Source organism: Amblyomma americanum, chromosome 5, assembly GCF_052857255.1.
Source record: "Amblyomma americanum isolate KBUSLIRL-KWMA chromosome 5, ASM5285725v1, whole genome shotgun sequence".
Lineage (NCBI taxonomy): Eukaryota > Metazoa > Arthropoda > Arachnida > Ixodida > Ixodidae > Amblyomma > Amblyomma americanum.
In genome coordinates, this window is record NC_135501.1 from 195,649,302 (window position 1) to 195,674,410 (window position 25,109).

Consider the following 25,109-nt stretch of genomic DNA (forward strand, 5'->3'; position numbering starts at 1 on the left):
TTAACCAGCCTGCTAGTTCGCACATCTTAGCTGTAGCCGGATGTACTACACCGCTTACAATACTATGCCGCAAATAGCGTTCTTCTAATTCGAAAAATTGGCGGTGGTTTAGCTCTGGTTAAACCTGGAGTTACGCGATAGCTACAGCTGGCCGGGTCTTGTCTTCTGTCTTGTGCGTTGCACGTTCAGAATATTTTGTAGCGATAGCTACATTACGGTAGCATTTCGAGCGTTCAGCGTGGCGGCGCCATGGCGGTGGCGGCGCTGCCACCCTGTGGCTGCGCCGTCACGCGGTCACGTGGCTGGGCACGTGCTACGGAGCAGCTGCCGGCGGCGCGGCGCGCCGGCGAAACCGAGCTGTAACATCTGTGCGCATGCGCCGTGTGAAGTGGGACGAAGATGAACAAGGAACGTCCAGTGAAACGGAGCGGCGAAAGACTGACTTTGCAATTCAGCTGAGCAAGTTCCACTCAGCAGCTGTAGCTATCGCCTCACTCCAGGTTTAACCAGGATTAAACCACCGCCAATTTATTGTTTTGTTGTACCTTCACTTTTGTTACAGGGTGATTTTTATTCGCGTTTTGGGCGCTTACAAAGCGTTAATGAAATGCGTGCCGCCAACGTAAGGCCACTGCTGTTATGAACAGCTCCAATTTCCTCTTCTTTTTCCAGGGCTCGTAGGTAACCCGTGCGTAATGCCTATTGCCCATGCTAAAGAGGCATGCATAAATGGCGAGAACCATACCCTGAGTTACGGATACAACTATTCTACGCAAAAGTGCGAGCAGTTCCTGCAGTCTGGCTGCAGCGGGAATAAGAATAGTTTTCCAACGTTACGGGAATGCCTCCAAAAGTGCCGGCGTAAGTCAGCAGCTTCTTTCCTCCTTTGCATACTGATAGAACATGCCATAGATGGTTGTGCGTGCAGAGTTCAACTTCCTGAAGTTGCAGGTGGACTTTAAGAGACGTTATAGTGAAGGGCGGCAAGTTAATTTCGGCCAACTTGAGTTCTTCAACGTGCAGTGACGTCGGACAACACACAAATGTTTTTGCATTGCGCGTCCATCTAAATGTGGCTGCAGCTGTCAGAATAGGTGGAATATCTACTGGGGTTTACCGTGGTTATTGTGGTTACTACGAATAGCCAGCCGTTGTGTGTCCCCTGTGTGTCCACCATTAGGAAAGCGACACCACAGACTGAAGAACACAGTACACCAGCGTCGTCTTTATTTCTCACACAGTGTGATGTGTTCACTCCAGAAGTTTTACTGTGTGAGTGGGATCACATGCACGGTCAACTCTCCCCTGATCTTAGCTTAAAGAACTATAAACACACATCGAAGCGAATGTACCAGAGCTTTATGAAAATATAGGGTCTTATGTGCGCGAAAAAGAACTGATGACGGACACTAACAATTTAGATTGACACAGCGCTGACCGCTGCCGTGATCGAGCCCGCGTCTGTCGGGTCAGCAGCCGAGGATCATAAGTACTGAGCCACCGCTTAGGCTTCCCTTCTTAAGAGCCTATGGCAGTATGCCAGAAAAGAACACAGCATCACTACAAAACACAAATGATTGTTTATTAGTTTCTCTATGCTCGCACAGGTAGCAATTTACTGACCATGGTACAAACGTCCCCTTGGCACGAAAGCACGTCCTAACGCGTAAAGTCCCCGTTTGAACACTAAAAAATTATTTTGCGGCCGCTTTAATCTACATCAGCTCAACTCTATTTTGCCGTTTAATCGCTCACCGTATTAATTCCCGAACAGCGTAAATAAATCGGCAATTTTTTTAAGTAGTCATAATTTCTGAAAATATGTTACTTCATTTGTTTCGGGTTAGAATGAACACAACCTTTAAAAAATAAGGCCTGCTCTTAAGGGCGGGTTTCGCTCAGTGCATGCAGTAGCAATGGTTTACAACGTACAGAAATGCCCCGCATTTATCTGATCAGATACAATGTAACACACTGGAAGGTGCATAGACGTTGCTTCGTCCTAACATATACAGTGTTTCATCATTACAGTGTTTCATCATTAGCGCTACCAAGCGCGTCACCCTCGTCTGAAGCTGCCGCCCTCCAGCCCGTAAACAAAATCAGAGTCACTGTCGGACAAAATTTTAGATCGTCAACAACGCTGCTTTCAGAACTGCTCCAAGAAGTAGCTCTTTTTCTCGGGACATTGCCGCCATTGGCATTCTTCATGTGTAACGCAATTATAAAATGAATATTTTCAGGCTTAAAACACGCGCTAAAGGCGCGAAACGCGTCTGTTTCGTGGACAACTCCCGCCCTCTAGTGTTGAAAAATGCAAGTTACGCTACTGCGGGCCCAAACTACGGGCGCCTTAGCGTTTTTCCTCCAGAAAAACGCTAAGGCGCCCGTGTGCTGTGCGATGTCAGTGCACTTTAAAGATCCCCAGGTGGTCGAAATTATTCCGGAGCCCTCCACTACGGCACCTAATTATTCCTTTCTTCTTTCACTCCCTCTCTTATCCCTTCCCTTACGGCGCGGTTCAGGTGTCCAACGATATATGAGACATACTGCGCCATTTCCTTTCCCCCAAAAAAACAATTATTATTATTATTAGAGCCAGTGTGGCTCGTCATTGGCGTTATTAGTACAATCTCGCCCGATGAGCACAGCTCGGCCGTTGAAGGGTTAATACACTCGTGACAGGAAAGGTTATGTAAGACTGCAGGTATGTTGGTAAAGGAAGTAATGACTTATCGGAACATTTTCGTCATCTGCCTTCAAGAGAGACCGTGCAGGTATTCTAAGGAAAAGCTAAGGGTGAGATTTAGCAGACTCTATCAACGAAGTCGAATGTCCTGTCTACGCATAGTCTCCCTTTAAGAGCGCCTCAGAAAAGTCATAACAATTTTATGTTGCGCAAAAACCTTCTTCTTCGCACAATGCCGTACTTGCAACAGTGTTGCAACGCATCGTCGCAAAGACACTGCAGATATATATAATAAGCTTGTGGAGACACGAAATGCTCCCAACCCATCGCAGCCTGTTTTTTTTTCTTTGTATCAAAATAAAATGAGGCGACATCATCAGCATAGGCCAAAATCTTAATTTTACACTGTATACTAGCGAGAAGCCACGATTATCGGCGCTTTTGAAGATGCTGAGCTATAGGGGCTCGATAAATAAAGCGATTTAAAAAGGAGACGTCAAATTCGGGATTTGAGGAAAATATGTTTGGTATACTCCTGGCTGTTAGGAAGAGCCAGTGTTTCCACGAGGCTCTTGTTGGATGAGGGATAGGCGGTTGTGAGGGAGCTCGCATATTCTCATTTCATGCGGTAGAGGATCTGAGGGTCATGCGCAAATGTCTGTGTATACAGCCCAAGGGGTCTACTTCTGAGTCCTCCAGCGCGGCTTCTCTTGCAAACTAAAGGACCCTAATCTCGCGAAGGCGAGAGTAATTTAAGTCCTCAATCCTCCCAAGCTTAGGACTGTCAAGAGCGCTTAAGAGCTCTACGACACGGCTTGGAAGCAAACCCCTTGGACTGTATATTTTTGGCAAAGACTGTACGTATTAGAGGTATGCCGGAACGGGTGACTGACAAGCCGGTTTTGGGACGATGGAAAAGTGTCTGTCTGCATATAGGTGCCAATAGGGGACAACTTCCCCTCTCAATACTGTGCTGTGAGATAGAGGTCACATGTGGCTGTCCTGACGGTGCCCGCGCAAGTACTCTACGTCGCACAAACTCCTTACTGACACAAGCCTCATGGGGAGGCCTACTACTCGCTCGGTGGGATCTCTGAACTGCTGAAGCTGGCGGGCTCTGTAGATGCAAAATCAAGCCAGCTTTTTGGCTTATGTACCTCATCAGATGCATTCTAGCGTATACATAGCTGATTTACATTTATTGTGTGACGATGTGAAATCGCGGCACGTGCCGTAAATTCGCATACTTTTTGCCCCGACAGTAAATTGAATTGGTTGAAGTGAAAACGTCGAGCATTAAAAAAAATTTCGTTTTCTTTATTTTTTATACCAATGTCGCACAGAAACGTTAAGAGCATAACAGGGTTGATTAAATACCGACTAACGTTCACGATTTCTTTTGTCTGCAACACGTTTCAATCGGTTTCAACAGGTTGGAATAGGCACAGAATTTATTTATTTATTATAGCAGGCACCGAATGTTGCTCTGGAGCCGAACCCGGAACTAAACCCTAGAAGTGTCGTAACCCCGAACCGAACCAGAAAAAATTCCGGTTCGACACCCTACCTTAGACATATTCTCAGAAATACGTACTGAGGCAAACCGAGGTGCACAAACCGGTGTATCTTACAATATCTAAGTCCTTTGTTACGCATATCACAATAAAAAAGAATTTATATTCACAAGTTCATTAATGTTCCGCTAAACCACATTACAAATTGTAAGTGTAAGCAATGGGGAAAATGGTATGGGATTTGTATGGGTTTTGGTATTTAATATCGTTTCTTGCTTTTGTTTTTTTTACTGATTAGAATTACTTTTTTCTCGTCACTTGCTTTCAAAGTTTTTAACAGTCTTGACAGATTTAATGCAGCCGTTGGCGTCAACATCTCTTTCCTCCGCAGCCGGGTCACGATGCCTGAAGCCTCCTAAAAATGCAATGAAAATTTGGAACTGGGGGAAATCCTCTTACATATTCGATGTCAATAATACTGTATGCAAAGAGGAAAAAACGTTGTTTCGGCAGAAATCGGGCCCTGGGTATAACCGGTTTAACACAAAGCAAGAGTGCGAAAGCGAATGCATTCCGCGTTTTGGGGAATTTGTAACAACCACTGAGCAAAATCAATAAAGTGAACTTTTAAAGCAGTCTGCTCCAAGTATTTCTTGCTTCAACACCTAACATCCGCGTTGCTACTCTGCAACGGAAATTAATCAACAGCTGTTAGCGGCTGGTTTTAGCATGTACACTGCCCAAGCAAACTGCTGTACCGTTTATTACGACCAACAACAAACGAATCACCTTAATACGGCAGTCTTACCGCGGTGAAATTCGCGATAGCACAGACAATATTCTCGTGAAGTTATCTGTTTGGAAACAAGTGGCTAATACATGTTTTGCGGGAGGTGGTTACATTCCGGACTATTGGGGCAATATCCAGCACTAACATTTAACGAAGGCCCTGAATGCGGGTCGTCGTACGATGGTCGTCGCCGATGATAACGTCCCCAAGCAAGGCAAGGGTATTTGGCATGTCTGCTGACAGGGCGTGCGAGAGAAATCTTAAGATTTACTCAATGGTCGCAGTGAGAGAGAAGTTTTCCGCCACACAAGCAGCATCCCTCTCCGAATGGATCCCTCCGTTCGGGCGCTTGGAGGGTGCCGCGCGGGCGCATCGCTCCTGTGTTTTCCTCACTTTTAGGCCGTTCATGTGTCCCCCAGACGCCCTGTTGGTTATCATTAGACGCAGCTCGCCACCAGGCGTCGGATGGGCCCATGTTTGCCCACTCCGATCGTCGGATCATCTGAAAACTTGGAAATAATTTCCCTGGCCGCGCTAGGCCTAACGTCGGAGTCGGTGCGCCGCCGACATGGCCCCTCTTTCACATTCAGCTCCCTGGAGGGCGCCACTGTGCCAACCCGGTCGCCCTCACCTGTTCCGACTTCTGCCGGTGGCTGCTTGCCCCTCCGCGCCCGCTGCTCTCCGCTCAACACGCCAGTGACTTCTTCGTCCTCGGCCTAAGACTCAGTGTCTGACACATCGAAACGCCTTGGACACCATAGCCGCCTGCTGCCGCTTCCACTGCTCCCCTGACTTGTGCATCTACTTCTACTGGGTGCTGGTTCGCGGCTCGCTACGTCGGCTACTTCACCTCCATCGAAATGCGACAGCCATGGCCAGTATGGACCTTATGTAAAGAAGCAGAAGATCATGCTGTTTGACTTCACCATACATGCATCTCCACAAGCCAGCATTCATAGCGGACCGATTTCACATTCCCATGGTGATGCACTATTAGAATCTCCGCTATGCCTCTCATATATGGCCGCTCGCATCTTTTGTTAGTACAGGCATTCACAGGAAGCATTTTTGGGCTGATTTCCTCAGGTACCTTCTTTTTACTTTGCCGTGAGATAAAACGAAGCAGATCGATCCACAGTCAATTCGGAGCTAGGCTGCTGTATTCAACTCTCGTTATGTAGTTGCCGCTGTCCGCGCCTTGCATTGTGTTCGTCGTCAATGTCACGTGGTAGGTATAGTCACGTTATCTGTCACACTACGCCTTAATAGTAGTCGCACCTTCTATCCTTCCAGTAACTGTTGCCAATAAAACACAATTCATCCTGAGCTTTCGGCGGGTCCACAAAGCTGGCCCGGAAAGGAGATTTTTCGATATCGTGTTCGGCATTTTGGATGGAAGGATGTGAAACGATATTTGCGTCGAAAGGAACCAATGTCGTTTGTAGGGAATGAAAAATGATCGCGCAGTTATTTTTTGCCGGAGTTCATTGACTGCTGCCTATATTGGAGGTTCACGTGCAGTGTGCGAAATACACGTTAACTGAAATGAACAGCTCCGCCAATATTTATTTGTTAGTATGTATTCCCAATTGTGTTGTTACACGAGAGCCTTCTATTTCGTATCATCGGAAGATGATTGTACGTAGTATCAATCTTGTGCCTTCTCTTCTGATGAATCGCCCAATAACATCAGCCGTGTGAAATTGAACCTGCCTGCAATAAAGAAAAACAGAGGAAACGATCTTTAACCCGCCATTGTCCTGGTAAGTGAAATTCATCATGCAGATTTGCAGGAAATTAGAAGACAGGTTAAGCACCCAAGCGAAATATTTCCTTATGACGTTCTGGCTGGCTAGTGGGTTATGAAGCATCATGAAGCTCACGCTATGTTTGTTTTCATTCTTCGTTCCACTGTTAGTGAGTTCACTTTCCGATGTTCACTTTACAAAATATTTCCGACTGACTATGTCCTGCAAAATACTGCTGACTCCATATAATCATGTCCAGCATTCTTGGACATAATTTTGGATATTCGAATAATCTATAGTACTGTTACGTAAATATTGAAGAGAAAAGTCTACTCTCCGGACGCGTAGTAAAATCATTCTTTCTGAGTTTTTCCATCGTTCGCATTCAGCAGTTAAGACTGCCATATGAAACGAATTGGGAACGTTTTTGACGAAAGCACAAACGCTGACAGCTAAAAAACGCTAACCTATCGATGGAAAATCTGCGGATATATTGATTGTTATAATGAAATCTTAAAAGATATAAAAAATTGTGCTCTAAACTTTTTCCCGTTGAAGAATGCCTTTGTCCAGAATCTGGGTGTGGTTGGAAAAATCCTCACAGATAGGCCTTTATGAAAAAGTGGAAACGTGATGACAATTATTTAAGTTGTGGTCTTTGTCCAATATACAATTTAAATAATGAATAAACAGCGCTAGAGGCGAGGACGAAGAGTGAACAGGACGAACGCTGACTGTTCGTTCTCGTCTTTAGCTCTGTTGATTCATTATGTCACCGTACCAACTAGCCCAGATGTCTCTTCTATTACAGTTGAAATCCCAACGCATTCCAGTTTGCAGGAACCTCTGCTTGGATGATGATCAAGCGGACGTTTCTGACAATGACTGTCAATTCGCTAAACCCACTTGATTGATGATTTGAAATGACAGTTGTAAAATAGAAATTTCGAGGCATGGCTGATTCTGGCCCTTTTTCAGCATAGCAATGACGGTGGTTAATGGGTACGACAGGAGGTGTTTGAACGTGTGCTGGCTTTCACTCCATTTCATCGCAGCCAACACTGCCCGGGGTGAAAAAGTGAGGACTTTTGATATGAAAATCGAAATATTCGTTTTATTTTAATGTAAGAGAGAAGATAAATGCAAGTAGCAGAGTTATATTGGCTGCAAATGTTTTCTACCCCAGCGTTTCTGCACCTCTTCGCTACAAACCAGCTTCCTTACGTCCAGTTTCCTTACGTCGTCCCTGTCTTGCGTGCGGTGTTTTTAGAATGTCTACTTCAGCTTAAGAATATTTCGTACTGTGTTCTGTAAATTATTGCTAAAATGTTACCTTGTAGCAAACACTATTATTGGCACTGTCATACCACGCACACTGTTTCTCTGCCAAAAGACAGCATCATCATACAACAAGTGACCAAAAATTTATCTCTGAAGAGCTAGAAGTCTGCTGCATGGATCACATGGACGAAGTTATTGCAAAAAAAAATCTCTCCGGTGATCTGGTTGTCCTCCACCTTCACGTCGAGTGATATTTTTTCTATACAGTGCATTCTAACATAATATTTATTATTATCACGAAGCTTCCCGCCTCTTATAATTGAGTTTCCATGTTCAAAGTCGTATAATTTAATGTCACAATTTGAATAAAACAGACCTTGAAATGTTAGGAGATCAGGCACCACTGTGGCGACGGCGAATTCATCGCGAAGCGACCGGCCCACTCCCGTGCGTGGGCTATTATAAGTTCCTTCAAGATATCAGCGTTTGGTCCGCGCTTCATCTTCCAAATTGTTTCAAAACTTCATGCCGGTAAAGGGTGGGAGTCTAGGCCTTGTGCACTTTTTGCACTGCAGGTAGTAAACCGGTTACTTCTTCCTCGACAAAAGCAATCCAGTTATACGTACAGTTCACCAGGTGAGGCTAAGCCATGCGTTCCATGATTACGTAATTATGGCTACATTCAGGCAACAGAATCTGGAAAACTTGAGCAAAACTTAGAGGGCTACTCTACCCTTAGGCACTCCAAAACGGTTAATATTCGTGACTTCTCTACCACCCGGCTTTGACGTTCATGTATTTGCCTAGATGTAATTATAGATTTTAGATATATTAACCCCCTTTTCTCAGAGCTTGCGTACGTCTTCGCATTCACGTTTTAGCTATTGTTCTCTTGTGTGGCAAACCACAACGAAAACAAATTTAGATTCCTTAATATCAATACAAAAAAGAGCAATACGCGCTATCAGTAACTTAGAGCTGTCCTCTAGTTGTGCGCCCTACTATAGATCGCATAGAATACTCCAAATGCCTCAGTTCTACAAATACAGACTAAGCCTGGAAGTTTACCGCCAATACCGGTTGGATAAATCTACCTTTGAAACAAAATACCAAGAAAAAAGAAGTGTGTACGATTTAAGAAAAAGCATCATAGTCAAGCCCCGAGCTCGAACAAACTATGGACATCAAAGATTAAGCTTTCAGATAGCAGATTTATTAAACAACTATCCCGTCATTCACGACCTATTAACTGAAAATCTTTCATTAAGTAGGTTTAAGAAAACACTCAAGGGATTATTCTTAACGGAAGACTAGTGTGTTATGTTTTCATGTTTTTCTTCTTGTTTTCAATTTTATGTTCCATGTGCTTCAAGTTCGATAGTTTACATGTATTTTATGTTTGGAAGTGTTTTGTTAACATGTATTGCTAGCAGAAGTTGCTGCACTTATTCTTGTACTCTGTTTCCTGTACATATTCTTGCACTGTAAAAAAAAAATATATATATAATAAGGGGGTTGGGGGATACAGTTTCATCTAAGACATTTCTCTGCATGTAAACTCTGTTGAAACTCTGCATGAGTGTCAAACCGCTGCTTGCCACAGGGTGGCGTGACCTCGTCAGGCACTTTTCCGCCTTTTGTCACGTCCCCCAAGACAATAGTCTTGTATTATTGTCTTGAATAAAAAATGATTGATTGATTGATTGATTGATATATGTGCGTGTTCGTGCCCGTACGTACAGGTGCTCCAAAAGTACACCCTAAACAAAAAAAGAGTGAACAGAAAGTGAGCTGGGATCTAGCATACTCCCTTTAGAGGGTGGGGTATACTGTCCAAGCCCTGGAATAAAGTTACACCACTTAAAATACGAAATACTAATGGTTGCCCCCTCCCCCCCCCCCCCAACAAAAGCCAATTCCCTCTTCAAAACATATGAAGTTCTAGCAGCTAAAAACATTTCGTAGTGAAAGCTACATTGGCCACGAACTCGCAGTTTCGCCGTGCTCGCATGCCCACCGTGCTCGCACCGCACCACGTGACCAACCACGTGACGAACTACGTGACAACAATGAATCAGACAGCCAGACTAACCTGGACTTGCAATCAAGATTAACCAAGGCTAACCAAGCTGCGCTGCGTATTTGCTACGTGCCTGTACGTATATGCTACGTATATGCGTATGCTACGTGCTTTCGCTAGTATATCCTGGCATAGCCGAGCTAAGCCACTGCCATTTTTTTCCCTTCAATGAAAGAGAAAACACTATAAAGACATTTTTTTTATTTGGAACATGCGGCTAGCCTCTTTCGAGGCTGTTGCAGGAATGGGAACAGGTTGGTTTTCTTTTTAGGTACGTCACAAAAGAAAAAATCACAAACGAGGTCCACACAACTGATATAACATTGTAAAAATGGATAATCATGGGAGGCAGTTTCAAAATACATGACGCAATATTAAGCAACAGAAAAGCACGTGCAATGCTTCACTATAAAGTTCAAATAAACCATTATGACAGGTTACAAAGAAAACTGCTCAAAGATTCAGAGTTAACATTTCCAGGTAACATATTCCATTCCCTGATCGCTTGCGGAAAAAATGAATAACGAAAGGTGTCAGTATTAAACTTATACTCTGTTAAGTGCAGTGACTCTTTCGTTCTGGTGTTGCGTTTTGGTGAAGGAACTAAGTAGAGGTCAGTATCTATTTTTAGGGCACAGTTTAAGAGGAGAAAGATGTATTTAAGGCTTGAGATTCGGGCACGGTTGCTAATAGTGGAGAGATTTGCCTTGTTTAAGAGTTCAGTTGGGGAGTCGTTACGTTGATATTTGTTAAAAATAAACCTTACTGCTTTCCGCTGCACGCTTTCTACCTTATTTGTGCATTTCTGATAGCGTCGCCGATAGCATTTGACCGGCCACATTGTACAGAGCCTTGCCAAGTGGAGGCCGGGTCCAGCAGGACGACTTGTGTCTGAGCTAGTTAGTGTCATCATCATCATCATCATCATCATCATCATCAGTCTGACTACACCCAGTGCAGGGCAAAGGCCTCTCCCATGTCTCTCCAATCAACCCAGTCCTTCGCCCTATGCCTGCGAAGTTCCTAATCTCGTCCGCCCACCATGGACACATGGGTCCAGGATGTCCTGAAGGGAATTAAGACAATGCAGGTTCCTCCGGGCACTAAGCTCCTTTTCTTTGCTCCAGCTGAAACGCTGTCAGTAAATTTTAGAGTAACTAAGTTTTTCCATGCCTTATTGCTTAATATGTAAGCAACCTGAAATTATGAACAAATTTTTCCCCTTTCACTTTCATGGGTAAGGGTGAGTTTTTAAGAAGTTAGCCAGAGAACCTTGAAAAATATTTTGCGTTGGATCCTCCTGCTATTCGATATTTAGCGACATAATATGACGACGGGCTTCCATTTCACTTATTGTGCTGTCCCCACTCCACTGTTCTAAGGTGGACCCCGCATGACCGGCGACCATTGTGAATGCTAAGGCTTTCATTTAGGCTAGTTAGTTGTAGCTGTGAAACATAATGACTAGCGCATACACAGACAGGGACCAAAGTAAGAGTAAAGTAAGAGTAATGTGATCCGGACGCGACGCTCGCGCCGATTATTTCCCAGAAAGTATCGCTCGATTTATTGACAAAACGTCCCAGGGCGTGTTCCGGAGTAAATTTCTAGGGCTGAGGCTTTCACTGACATAATAGAGCTTTGAAATTATGATGTCAGTCCCATCAGAGCTGCCGATTTCTTCGTTATTTATTAGTGTGTTGTTTTGTAACAAGTATTTGCAGGAGTCCGGCAGTAAAGAAAAAAAACTTAGTCGTGTGGATAGAGGCGCTGACTGACTGGCACTGATGAGGAATGGGCTCGAATCCTACTCAGCCCTATACCTTTGCGCATGCGTTTCATTTTCTCGAAATTTCTCGCTTTGCGGACGGTCGGAGGGACAAACATTTCTGCGCAAGGTGAGTTGAAAATGTAGCCGTTTAATGAAGTTTGGGTTAAAGCTAATTTGGTCATTCTGAACGCCCTCTACAAGTTAACGAAATGCGCTTGGCCCTAAGAGAAATGTTACTTATTTTCAGTATTTTTCTCGTTTAATTATCTAGCTAGCCTAGATATTTAAGATATACTCTGACTTGCGCGACACAATTGGAAACAATATGCCATTGGCTTCGCGCACCTGAGTCATATTGCATTTTTGAAAGCCTTGACTCAAGTTACGTGACACGGCCTGTATTTATTCTCCAAAACCTTACGTACGGCTCAGTTCCCCTTGGTTACGCATTGCCTGCATGAATGCTGCAATTTCGACTTAATTAAGCCGTTTTTCGTAACCTGTGAAAACCACGGATTGAGGCTTGTTTTTTACGCACCATTTAATCATTAACCTAAAAGATGGCAAGAGCTGGTCTGCTATGAAGTACACATCCGAAAACAAGACTGCTCCCTCGGTTAACCTTCCTCAGCTTGCTAAGATCCTGCGAGCCCTTCGCGATGCTTGGAATAGCCACTATTATAAAAAATGTATTATTTTGAGTCCCTTAATTCGGGCGTTTTTATTCCATTTTCTGTTTTCGAGTTTGCCAAAAAAGGTATACATAGCCCCTAGATTATTCTTCTCTGCAAGTTTTACTAATATCCTTTCCCTTTGTTCCTGACACCCTTCGCAGGTTCGTACGGAGTGTTCGCCTCTGTGCTTCATCGCTGCTGTGGCTGCATGTCGGTGCACTAGTCTGTGTGAACTTCACTTGTTCCTATTTACTACGCTTAGTTATGATAACAGCCACTCCCTTAATGTCGAAGGGGTGGTTGACGTTGTCAGCTATGCCGTTATTGAAGAAGATTTCCGTAGTTATTTATCTCCGCTCCTACAAACCATGATAGCAGAATAGGTATCCGCTGATTAACACTGAATACACCTCATTCCCCTTTCTATCTTCGTTATGCCCGATGGTCCATGTTTAATAGCCCCCAGCATGTACTTCTGGGTGAGCCTCACTGCAAAAGGTTGTTGACTTAAATGTCCCGATGTTCAAATTTCCAATTGCGCCCTGCCCAGAGCCAGAGATTCTTAGCTCATTCCGCTGCGTCATAGGTTTGACCATCGACTTGGCCAGTTGCTTCGCAGGCACTGAAGATTGACGGCCGTGGGTTAATTGGTGTGCTGAAATAGGAGTTTGTGGCCATATGCTACACCAGTGCAAATAGCTTTTGTCCTGGAGAAGGGAATCGTTTTTCGTGGTTCCTTCAGCAAGTTTTTCTGCAGTGCCTTAACCTTGACCAGCATTGAATCACTGGACGCTGGCTTTGTTCACCTGGATCTGGCAGGACCTTCATATAGCTCGTATTTAGATCATTTATTGGAGTTTTGCAAGTAACGGCATGCAAACTATGAACATGCATCATGCATAATAATAATACAAATAATATTAATAATACAAATTATAAACTCTTGGCCAAGACTTACCACATGCCTTCTGGCATTGATCCAAGGATTCGAAGTTGTTTAGGTTGCCTTTGCAGCCGCCGTAGAAAAACTCTTCGCACCATTCTCCGTTATACCACCAACGAGAGATATGGGCCCTACAAGGTCCTACGACCGGGTCATCCCTGCAGATCTCTTTGAGTGAAATGTAAAGTATGCGTTATTTGGTAAAATCAGAATCCATAAACATATAAAAGAACGGGCCATTTAGTATCATAATCTGACGTGCTTATAATTATCAGGCAGCCCGATAGCAATAGTTTCAAGTTAACTTAGTAGAAGATAAATATCATTTGTCGCCTCACATCTGGGTGGTAAAATTCTTCACAACATGAAATCCCTATATATACTGCTCTAGTGCACTCGTGCTCCGTCTTTAGGAAGTAATAAAGAACCGCCGTAGTGACTAACTGGCTGACGCGTCCTCTTGCTGAGCATGAAATCACGGCGCCGAAGCCTCCAACCACTGGCAGAATGTCAATAACGCGAAATGCAGAAATACTCGCCCGCTGTGCGGACCAAATTTAAGAAATTTATGAGAAAATTTAACAAGCTGTGAATAATGCTTTCCCTGGGCACCAAAAGAAATAGTAAGGGAAGGAATCAAAGAGAGTGTAAATAAAGGCAGAAAAAAAAATAGACGTCGTACTGCGTGACTTCTGATTAATTCTGACAGGGGGAGATTCTCACATGTTCTGCGCAGTTGCAGATATCACGGTTATTCTGGATTATCGACTTTAAACGCGGCGAACGCGGATGGGAATTGGTTTCCAATGCGCGAGCATTTTGAAAAAACTCATGGTGATGGAAATTAATCGAGAACACTCCCCTACGGCGTCTTTATAGCACACGCCCAGTTAGGGAACCTTAAATGCTGCATAGTAAAAGTAAAGCTTAGTACTTATCGTGTTTCGGTGAACTTCTCATTTTATTACGGTCCCTAGCAACTAAGCCCCCTAAATAATGTGTTACTGGCGTTTGAATATAGCTGGCAAATAAATAAATATAATTTCTCCTACATGTGGTTCTTTCAGTGCACTGAGATCGCGCAGCACACGGGCATCCTCTGCATTTCACCTCCTACTGTCTGCACTGCTGAAGGTTAGGCAAGAAGGCGTCGGAGACAAGCGACATACAAAGGAACGTCCTATACCTCACTGTAGTTTGCGCTATAGTGTGGCAAACATCTTGCAAGTTTTTGTAATCTCTTGACTTCTGGCCTCACACCTCAAGCATCAACCGTACCTTTCCTTCCGTTCCAACTTTTTCGTTCTCAAATTCAAGCTCATCACACACTACATTTGAATTAGGAACCAGCGTTATGCTCTACCTGCGCATGCTGTGTTGTTCAGACCTTGACTGCATATTTTCGCCCATTTTTCTGCTTCGTCTTCGAAGGCCGCACCTGTGAAGAAATAATCCCATCATTGATTGTTTATTCAAAATCTCAGCAACTTGTTTGGGCAGCCCACACAAAAATAGCGTTAAATTGGCGCCTTTAATGTTTCCCGCACGAAATTGCGTGTGTTATATGGACTCACTGGCGATTGAAATCTTTACAGGAACACAGGCTGCTTTCTGAAGAGCTCGTATTTTCTCCGGAAAAGAGCTTCAGTGAGTCATTGGCATTGAAATTCTTTTATATTATAAATAAAGAAATGACAGAAGAAGCGCGGCTGGCAATCGAAGTCGATGGCCTCCAGCCAACACCCTTTCCGGCTTAAGCCACGATTGCGAGAGGGCCAGTAAATTACTTATTTGTGTACTTATTTGTTACCTATATTGCGTCCTTGCTTTGGCGACGAAAAATATAAACGAGCTTCGAACGCAAAGGCAAGAAGGTCAATTCTTGAAGCTAACGGAACAAAGTTTCTTGATAAAACTGTTAGTAACATATTAATGGCTCTTTTCCTTGCACCAGAGGCAGACGGTAAAATATGACGGCTTGAAACAATGGAAAGCGCCGAGAATGTAAACGAAAGCTTTATGTACAGGATGTTTACATATTTGCAGATATATCACAAAGATAGAACAACAAGCTCGATCTGTCTAACGGAAATTTTCTCTTCTCGGCATTTCCGAAATAGCAGAGCATCTACACCTGCTCCAGAACGACGGACATATCTCGATTTTAAATATTCGAAGCACGGTCATAATTAGGTAAATATCCAACCACAACAAACGATGTAAATGATGGGCTACCACTTATTTTCAGCCTCTCAAGATGGAAACACAAAAGTTCTTTCCTGCATGCGGCGCACACACTCCAAAGACGTTCTTGCTTTCCGCACGTTCGAGTCATCGAAGGGCTAAAGCCAGATGACTTCCTGCCAACCACTCTCCATGGTAAGGGTGTTCCCACTGGATCAAAGCGCTGAAACGCCGGCGGTGTGATGCTGTCCGCCTGTGGCTAGCAGACGCGGCCCGCTGGGCTTCCTGTCAACTACGCGTGTACTGCTCATGTATGTCAGCGAGCCGCCGTAAACGGTAGAGCGTCAAGTGTAAAGGGTGGCTGGCGTCACGTGTAAGTTTTGGGGCTTTAGTCACATCAGGCCTCTGTCTCCTACTTGGGCTCACTGAGAAAACCCAAAGCATGTGTCACTGACTGTCATGGTCTTGTGCAATTCAACGTAGATCTATCGATACCATGAGCTGTTGCTGGTACTTCGTTTTTTTTTTCTACCACCGGAAGGCGGATATCAGTTCAGAGGGCTCAATGATACTCTCCAGTCTAACTTAATTTTCAATAAGGGTTAATTTAAAGATTTTTCTACCGCCTTACACGCTGTTGTTAACGAATGTTGACGAATTTCCACGCGCTCAATAGGGAGCATCAAGCGTGCAATAATCTCACCAGGGCAGTGTTAAGTATATAACTATTCGAGGGTCAGAACATCTAGTTAGGGACGTCAGAACATAACGCTTATACATCGACTGTACAACAGATTTCTTACTGATGATTCTGGCCTCCTTCAAATAACTTAATATAAAGGACATTAGAGATACAAGGAGTGAGTCACAACACTCTTGCTATAGTGCCTAGAATATACTAGAACATACTAGAGTATACTGGAATATTCTAGGCGCTATACTGTTGCTACAAGTGGCTTACCTCCTAGAGAAAGAAGAAGAGTAAACAGAAGGAACTTCATTTTCAGTCGCTCGTTTAGCCAGGAATTAGGAGTCCAGCATTTTTGTATGCAGAGATGAGCTTATTTATCTACTCAGCCCCTGACATTAATCCAAATTCTCCATTCAGACCTAAAACGGCCGGGCCTTTCTCGTTCGGAGTTTAACATTAAGAGCAACATTATCATTAGAGCTATATTGTAAATAGAAAGCAGAAGTGTCAACTACCACTTGTTATTTAAGATGAAACCGTAAAAAAGTGTACAGGACAGTGCGAACGTCATAAATGCAAATATCAAATGAAACAACAGCTCATAAAGGAAGGTCATTACGTTGTGAAAGCCATACGCATCAAAAAACTGTCTTGTTATTCTCAGAACAAATCGGAACATACTGAAAGGTATCACGAGTGACGCTAACTGCGGCTTCACAGGTTTTAAATCGTCTTTTGATAGAAGACAAAGCCCGATCGCGAGAAGGTCAACTTGGTCCACCGATACACTCAACAGTCGAAGAAGACAGCAGACAATCATCACATTAGTTGCGGTTATGAACAGATGCCAGTTCAGAGGAACCAGACTTCTTTGGAAGCAGTACTGTTGTGCTAGTTCCCTGAACCGTAATATTCCCGACATATTTTGCGAACGAGGATTATAAGTGAAACAACCGTTTAGTAAAAAAAGTTTTGCTATCATATTCATGTGCGCACAGTCGCACTTTTCTGCCTACAGAGCCGCATGTTTATGGCATGCATAATTTCGCTTGGCTTATTTGGCATCCGGAAGAAATATCCCAACCATTTCGCTTCAGGAAAGTTCAGACCAGTTCTTCGTTCCCAGTGGGCTCCACCGCCGAAAACGCCAGCTTAAAATTACACGTCTGTTTACGCAATAACATGCTCATCAATTACCGGTCTTTTAGACTAATCCTGTTTTTGTCCTCTATGTTCTTCGTGACCTTCAGTATTGACTGCCCCTGGTGCGTGTAGGCAGGTAGGTGACAAATTTAATGATTCATCAAAGAACCAAGTGAGGGAAATAGCATAGTTTGGAAATAGCATACTTTGGCGAGGCCGAAGAAAACCTCAATTGAATAAAACTCCGCCACGCCAGCTCTATGGTTTGCAATGAAGACGCGTCTAGTGAATACTGTGTTCTCTTAGAAAGGTGCTTTAGAGACATGTGCTGCGGTGTATATTAGTAATTATGAGCATGGAAATTACAGAAGTCGCAGTTAAGCGAGTAGCAAAGTAAGTTTCCGCTACTTTTTCTCTTCGCTTGGCGCGCACGTAGCGCCATCAGGCGGCGCCCACTAAAACCACTGCCTCCTCCTCATGTGTACGCCACTGCCCCAAAAGATAGCGCACGACGGCAGCGCCTCCCGCTCGTCTCGTTCAGGCAGCAGTGGGGCCGTGGGGGGACGCAGGAATCACGCGGTGAGCGGCTAACAACACAGCGCACTTCCAAGGCGCGTTCTCCACGAAGCTTGCGGCTTGCTGCCGGTTCATTCGGCGCGGAAGCTATGCTGGCGTTCATGGCATATTGCCGTCTTTTTGTGACTCAAGAGCGCGACAAGCAAATGAGTAGACTGTGCGAACGGGGCGCGATAAAGCTATCGCATTGCATTCTTAAAGGCGAAGCTTAAGCGTGCTCCACCACTGCGCCGGGAGTGTATGAGGACTCCAGAGATCTATGAATGTAGAGAACGACCTTCTGCATATATGGGAATTAACCCATTACGCTGTCGCGTCCCATCCTCAAGGCGGAGCTTGAGTGTCCCCTCCATTTTTTTCTTAAAGCAGCATTCCTGGAAGTTCATGTACCTTTTTCTCGGCAACGACTAGGCGCTAGCAAACAAAATTTTCCCAAAATTTTGATCAACATCTTTTACTTCACTGGTACCAGAATCGAAAGCCCAAGCCTAATTTTATTTTGATGAAAAAAAACACTTCATGGATGTCAATTTTTTTTTTGCACCCAGAAAGAATAAAAGTAATACATGTGTTTTTGCTCAATGTCCATGCTTATCATGACAGTTGTGTAAAACAACAGATTTTACTCTTGTGCAAAATTTTTACAGACTGCATTTAGTACATCAAAAGGAAAAACTATATTAGTAAAAGAATAAAAATGAAAAACAAGCAAAATTTCAGTCCAATGTTTAGAGCTAATGCAAGCTGCATCTATTTAGAAGATTGCTAGCAAATTTCAAAGGTTTACCTTTTAATACGAGTGCTCTCCAGCCAACTTTCCAAAACCATTTTCAAGGATCTGTAATGTGATGCATTTAAAGACAATGCAGTGTTCAGTGTCAACGGAAGCATTCAATTGTAGGTTTTAGTGGAGCAATGCCTTGCGTCTTCTATAAAAGGTTTTAGCGCAAGTATCGTTCTTTTATTTTTTTGTGTAGACGCCACGTATCAGAGTGGAGCGTTTTTTAGAGTAAAATGCGTTTTATCAGCTGGGGCCTCTGATGTCACTAAAACTGTTGTCCTGTGAGATTTTATTATGTGTGAAGTTTGAAGTTTTTCCTTCCAAAACAGAGAGAGCCAAGACGAAAGATCAATTGACCTGACGAGGTCCCAGCCCCCATAACAACAGCAGCGGTACAAAACAGATGGAAAAATTCAAATGAGTGACGATGTTATTTACATAAAAGCTAGGGAACAAGCACTGCGATATAAGCAATGGGGACAGAACACAACACATGCAAAAATATAATGAAGTGATGGAAGAATTTATATAAAACAAGTGAGGAAGCATTGTACTGGAAACACAAAACATAAAAATATTGCATAATCAACTAGCGTCCAGAGTAATAAATCAACAGATTCAAAAGAAGGCAAAATGACAATAAATAATAAAGAAAAATATACGCAAAATGGTAAAAAATGTTAAGAAAGGGTCATGGTAGATGACGGTAAGTATCTATGAAATACCTCCTGATTTCTTTCTTAATACAATTCACAGAGGGCTATATTCAGTCCCACGACTAAATATATTCACAGTGATGGTAGCTAACACTTCAAACTTTGTTTAGGATAGTTTCTACGAATTCTTAGAGCTGTTTTTTTTTCGTTTGTTTTTCATTGTGTGAGTATCTTCAAGGGTTTCATATAATAAGCTTTTGTGTATATACTGCAGTAAGCGAAAGCTGTAATTCTGCTCAGGATTTAGCAAACCGTTTTCTGAAAAGTGGAGGGGCTGGCACATTTAGCGGTATCCCATAATACCGTTCAATTTCCCTCAGAGGTTTTTTTCAAGCAGATGAAGTTTTTCAATGTTGTCATGTGTCGTGGTTCCCCAGTCTAGAAAGCAGTAATAAAGCCCTAAATAGAAAAGAGCATAATATGTAACAAGCTTAAACCAAACAGGTATTAACGGTGCACTGTTATAGAGGCATCCAACACTCTTGCTTTTAAATCTGTAGCATCTGGAAATATACCGGTAGCCAACATGAGATTAATGATTTAACTCAGCATTTCAAAAACATATCCTTACACATACTTAACTGGTAGTGCCCTTACATCATCATGTGGTGGCAAACATTACCCTTTATATTCATAATTAATCTAGCAACGTTATCAGCAGTTATCTGGCGCTAACGCTATAGAATTAGACAAAGGAGCAATCAGATTATAACACTCGGCCATAGATGTTGGTGGATTTATAGTTATGTTTTTTTCTCTTTTTTTAAAGCCCCCACCTCGCACTCGGGAGGTGCTGATTTCGATTCCCAGTGCCGACGGGTACCCACCAGTTTCCTAATGGTTACAAGATTTCCCCCGGCCTGGTACTCGGCTTTTCTGGGGTGAAATGCTTCGAAAAAGGGTCTCGGACAAAACAGTTCAACAGGCTGGTACTAAAAATCCGCCTGGACAGTGTCTTAAACTAGCCCTCATGTCACCTTTTTCCAATCTAATCACGCCCTAGATATCGAACCTGTTGAGTTGTATCCGGAGAAGGCGCTACTCTTACATTGTTCTAAGATTTGAAACTTACCGGTGATAGCTACCCAAGTTGCATAAAAAAATGTCAGATGGCCCTATACTTTTCCGCTCTGTCGGGAGCTTGAACGTGTATGTGTCTGATCTGTATGCAGAACTAGCACTTTGCGTTGCACGCGTGAGTACTTGGGACACCTACGCTGCAAGTACTTAGAGGGTACATCGTGCCGAAAGTTCCGGAAAAGCTTAATAAAACAAAGCGCACGTTCATCATCAGCCTCATATCAACCCCTTTTTCTGCAGGAACAGTGGTAGCCTCTACCACCCAAACTATAACGTATTTCAGTTGCTCCATACCATTGAGACAAAAACTAAAGGGGTCCAACCCGCAGCAATACTTATGAGCACACATTCGATACGCATGCTGAACGCGCAGTGGTTTTAATATTTGCGCGGCGAGCACATATTATTTATATTGTTCTACGCATAAGGCGTTTCTGCCATGAAAAAAAAAATAAAAACTAAGCATCAAATATAACACACCATCAGCGAAAGTTATGAAGTGCCACCATAATCATTTAGGTGAAGATGTCTTCCTTTCTTTCCTGACATGCACACCTTTTCCTTTTTCGTTTGAATATGGTGTGGGGTACTAAAATTCACTTCCCTCCTTTTTTCATGCTACCTTTATTCTCAAAGGTTACAAAACCTTCTTGTAGATTTTTTTCTATAACAGTGTAAGGTGTAAACCCACAATTTTTATTCGAACTTCAGTTTCTTAAATACATCGGCTTTGGCAAGCCAATCTTCGCAATCTATTTCGTGCCCTAAATGTATCTTGTGCATGCTGATACAACGTACCGATGCACCAGAACAAGCTTTAATGCTGTTTCTCACAATCGTGGTAGAGAGATTCGCGCTGGCAATCTCGCAGTTTAGTGCAGACGTGTATCATGCAACAATTATTCCACAGGAGATATCTGCAGAGACGATGGTGCATTGACCAGTATTAAAATAGCCGGTGTTCCGCTCAACTTATTTGAGATGCTCTAGTACAGAGGGACGTGCATAAAAAAATGCTCACGGCGCATACGTGATTCCACCACAACACACAAGCTTGCTTAGTGCCTGCAAGCTCGAAGTCCGGCGCAGAAACCGAATTCCCGTCTTGTATCAACGCTGTTCAGATCATGTGGAAAGTGCATGCTTGAAACCCACGCTATCAAAGCCCCTCCCCCCGCTTCGGTAGCGCCATCTTCCGAGAGTGGCGCGAAATGGGCACAACTTCCACATCGACTGGATAATCTTCGTCGGTACAAGGTGGAAGCCACCTATCATAATGGACACCTTTAGTATAACGTGTACTGTGTTACAGCTGCCATTACCGCAATGCCGGGAGGCCGCCCACCGCCAGCTAGTACACTCTCCCGCCAGTGCACGCGCGCATGGCACGCGCTCATTTTTTCCCGTTGTGGCAGGCGCGCACGCAGCTGCCGGGTACCTGGCGCCATCTAGTGCCGCGAAAGCAATCTGGGCATGCGACTGACGATGCGCGGCATGGGCGCGGGCTCCTCGTACTCCGGCAACGGGAGCAAGGTATACACCCTACGCTAAAGGTGTCCCTTCTGCCACCGTGTTCCAGCGTGAACATAAAGCTTCGAAACTAGAGTTCTCCATGATGGCAACTATAGCCATCATCACTGCACATTGGCAAAGTCGCAGGCAAGGGAAAGGTGTAGCCACGAAGGCGTTTACCAAGCGCTATCACGTCAACACGTTTGTTTATAGCTTCTCTTAGTGTGGCCGTCTCAGGATCCTCAACCTCACCGAATTATCATCGGCTGGCAGTTGGGCAGTTGTAGGCTTTAGGAGGTGTTTCCGTCTGCTTACATGACTATATACTCCAGTGGTCCGCTAGATTTAGCCGATTTTGGTGTTTTATTGCAGAAACTATGGAGTCAGTTTCTCTTTTGTAATACAGCAATATTACGCTTCTCTGCGCACGGTCTTCGCAGAGGTGGTGGTGGTAAAAACATTTATTAGTGAGGAGCCTTATGTGTACATCCTACTGTTGGGTCGGCTCCTGGTCACGAGTAGCGGCTGGTTGCCTGTGGCGTCCGGCGACTTGCGTGGCCCAGCCCACTAGCCGCATCTGTGCGGCCGGGTCGGAGCTGGACACCGCAACTTCCCAACTTTCCAGGTCCGTGAGTTGTCCATGGGACGGGGGTTGGAATCTATTTATTTATTTATCATCATCCCTACAGCGCCATTGTCTGGTATTACAGGGGGGGGGGGGGGGGGGGGGGTTACAAAGAAAAACTACACAAATACCACCGCGTGCAGGTGGTTACAGAAAAGATAACATTCATTGAGCACATGATAACATGAATTGAGCACGAATGTAGAGAATGTTGTGGAAATCAGCTATGAGGGTGCCGCATAGGGTGCCCTTCTGAGTGTACTGGAGCAGATGGATGAGGGCAAGGAAGGCTGGGAAGATGACCGTGCGGGCCGGGAGCTGCCTCCAGGTTGCCTCTTTTAGTTTGGTGAAGGATTTTTGTGGTTGGGAATACCGGAGCCTCTTCGAAGTGAAGGGTGATTTCGTAGTATGTGAGCAGGCGGCCTCAGGAGCAGCCCAGATCAATGGTGTTTCCTGCTCGGTTGACGGACGTGCTAGCTAAGGAGTGGGCATCTTCATTGCCGGGACTGATCGCGTGGGCCGGTACCCAAACTAGTTGGATTAATCGCGGTTGGGGTGAGGAAGAGACTTTTACTCCCGACTGTGCGGGCATAGTTTCGAATTGCCGCTTTGGAGTCACTCAGAGTGAGTGTGGCAGTGGAATAGAAGATGGCTAGTGCAATGGCCGCTTCCTCTGCTTCTATTGAGGTGGCGGCCCTTACGGTGCCTGGGGCCAGGTGGCGGAGTTGGTTAGAGAAAACGCCGAGTGCATACGCATCGCGGCCAGTGTACTCTGCCGCGTCTACGTATGCCGCACCACTGTCTTGGGCGTGATGTTTGTGTTATTCTTTCGCACGAGCTTCTCGTCTAGCTTGGTGGTGGGCAGGGTGCACGTATTTAGGGAGGGGGTTCACAATAAGGATAGCTTTAAGGATAGCTTTAAGGTCTTTAAGGATAGCTGGGAGGGGGCCGGTGTCAGAGACAGCTTGTGGACGGGAGTCCCAGCGAGCCTAGAATGTGTTGGCCTTTGTCTGTGGCAGAAAGCCGTTCAAGCTGAGCCGTGCGATGTTTCGGTTGGCTCTTGCAGCGTGTTTTGTACTCCCATGAGAAGTAATCGGCCGTTGGAGGTATGTCGGGGCAAATTTAGAGCGGTCTAATAAACCAGCTAGATGAGGGCATTTACTTTCTTCTCTTCGGTTCGCGAGAGGTAGGGAAGGGAGTATGTCATTCGGCTAATCACGAAGGCCTGCACTAGGCGCCGGAGATCATGCTCATGCATGCCCCGATGACCGTTGGCTATTCTTCGGATAAGGCGCATGATTTGGTGGGTGATGTTGGTGAGTTTTGAGATGGTGTCTGCGTTGAGGCCGTTGCTTTGAAGGGTCATGTCCAGGATGCGTACTTTCTGTACTTGAGGACATTGCCGAGAAGACATCTTGTGTGAGCGTTGGAGCATTGTGAGAGCGTTGGAGATGGTGGAATTTATCCCAGACTGTGATACTCAGCTTCCTTTTCGGGGAGGGGGTGGCCGAGAACGAAAATTAGGTATAGAGGATATAGTGGTCGCGGCGTAGCGAGATGTGTGTGTTTGTCCATTGGCAACGGGAGGTGTTGTTGGTGAGTGTGAGATCGGCACTAGTGTTCAGTGGAACACTGTTCCCTATGCGTGTTGGGTGTTGGAGGTCACTGACGAGAGTGTGTCCCTCTTTCTGGATCAGGGCCCACAACGAGGTCCCCTTTCTGCAATTTTAAAGCGAAAGCTTTACTGGCCGCGAACTTGCGATTTAGCCGTGGCGGTGCTCTGAAGAGGCACATGACGTCACAACGCGCGCCTCACCGCGGATGCTTCTCTCTCTCTCTTGCTCCCTAGTCACTACTGCGCATGCGCCACTAGTAGCACCGAGCCACAGGTGTTCCGCCGCTGCGCAGCGACGTGCCTTTCCTCAAAATCCAACTTTCAATTTCAGTTTTCTCTTTCTTCTTTCCCTCCCTCCTTTATCCCTTCCTTTACGGCGCGGTTCGGGTGTCCACCGAGATATGTGAGACGGTTACTGTGCCATTTCCTTTCCTCAAAAACCAAACAAGTGACTCTGATGGCGGTCATAGAGTTCATTGCCCTTGACAACTTTGCAAAGGCCGTTTATTTTCACGAAAGGAAAGGCGCACAACCGGCTCCGTAGGTCAGTGAAGACCTCAATCTCGCTTTCATGTACGTGGCGTTGGTGCCCAACTGCAAAAGCGTGCTTTGATTGCGTTCCGCACACTGGATAGGCAGCGCACTCTCCCTGTCACCCTGGGAGGTGGCATGCAGTTAATGGTTGATCACAAGAGA

At 44.7% G+C, this 25,109-nt stretch overlaps 1 protein-coding gene across 1 annotated transcript in view; it reads right to left on the reverse strand.

Moving 5' to 3' along the window:
- The window catches only part of LOC144134487 (BPTI/Kunitz domain-containing protein-like), a 38,557-nt gene extending 24,234 nt beyond the window's left edge, over positions 1 to 14,323 (reverse strand). Inside the window, exons 1-2 of the mRNA XM_077667396.1 lie at positions 14,320 to 14,323; positions 13,506 to 13,658 (exon numbers count right to left, since the gene is read on the reverse strand). Coding sequence (XP_077523522.1) covers positions 13,506 to 13,658; positions 14,320 to 14,323 — 157 coding nt within the window. The remainder of the gene's footprint in view (positions 1 to 13,505; positions 13,659 to 14,319) is intronic.
- Positions 14,324 to 25,109: the final 10,786 nt, after the last annotated feature.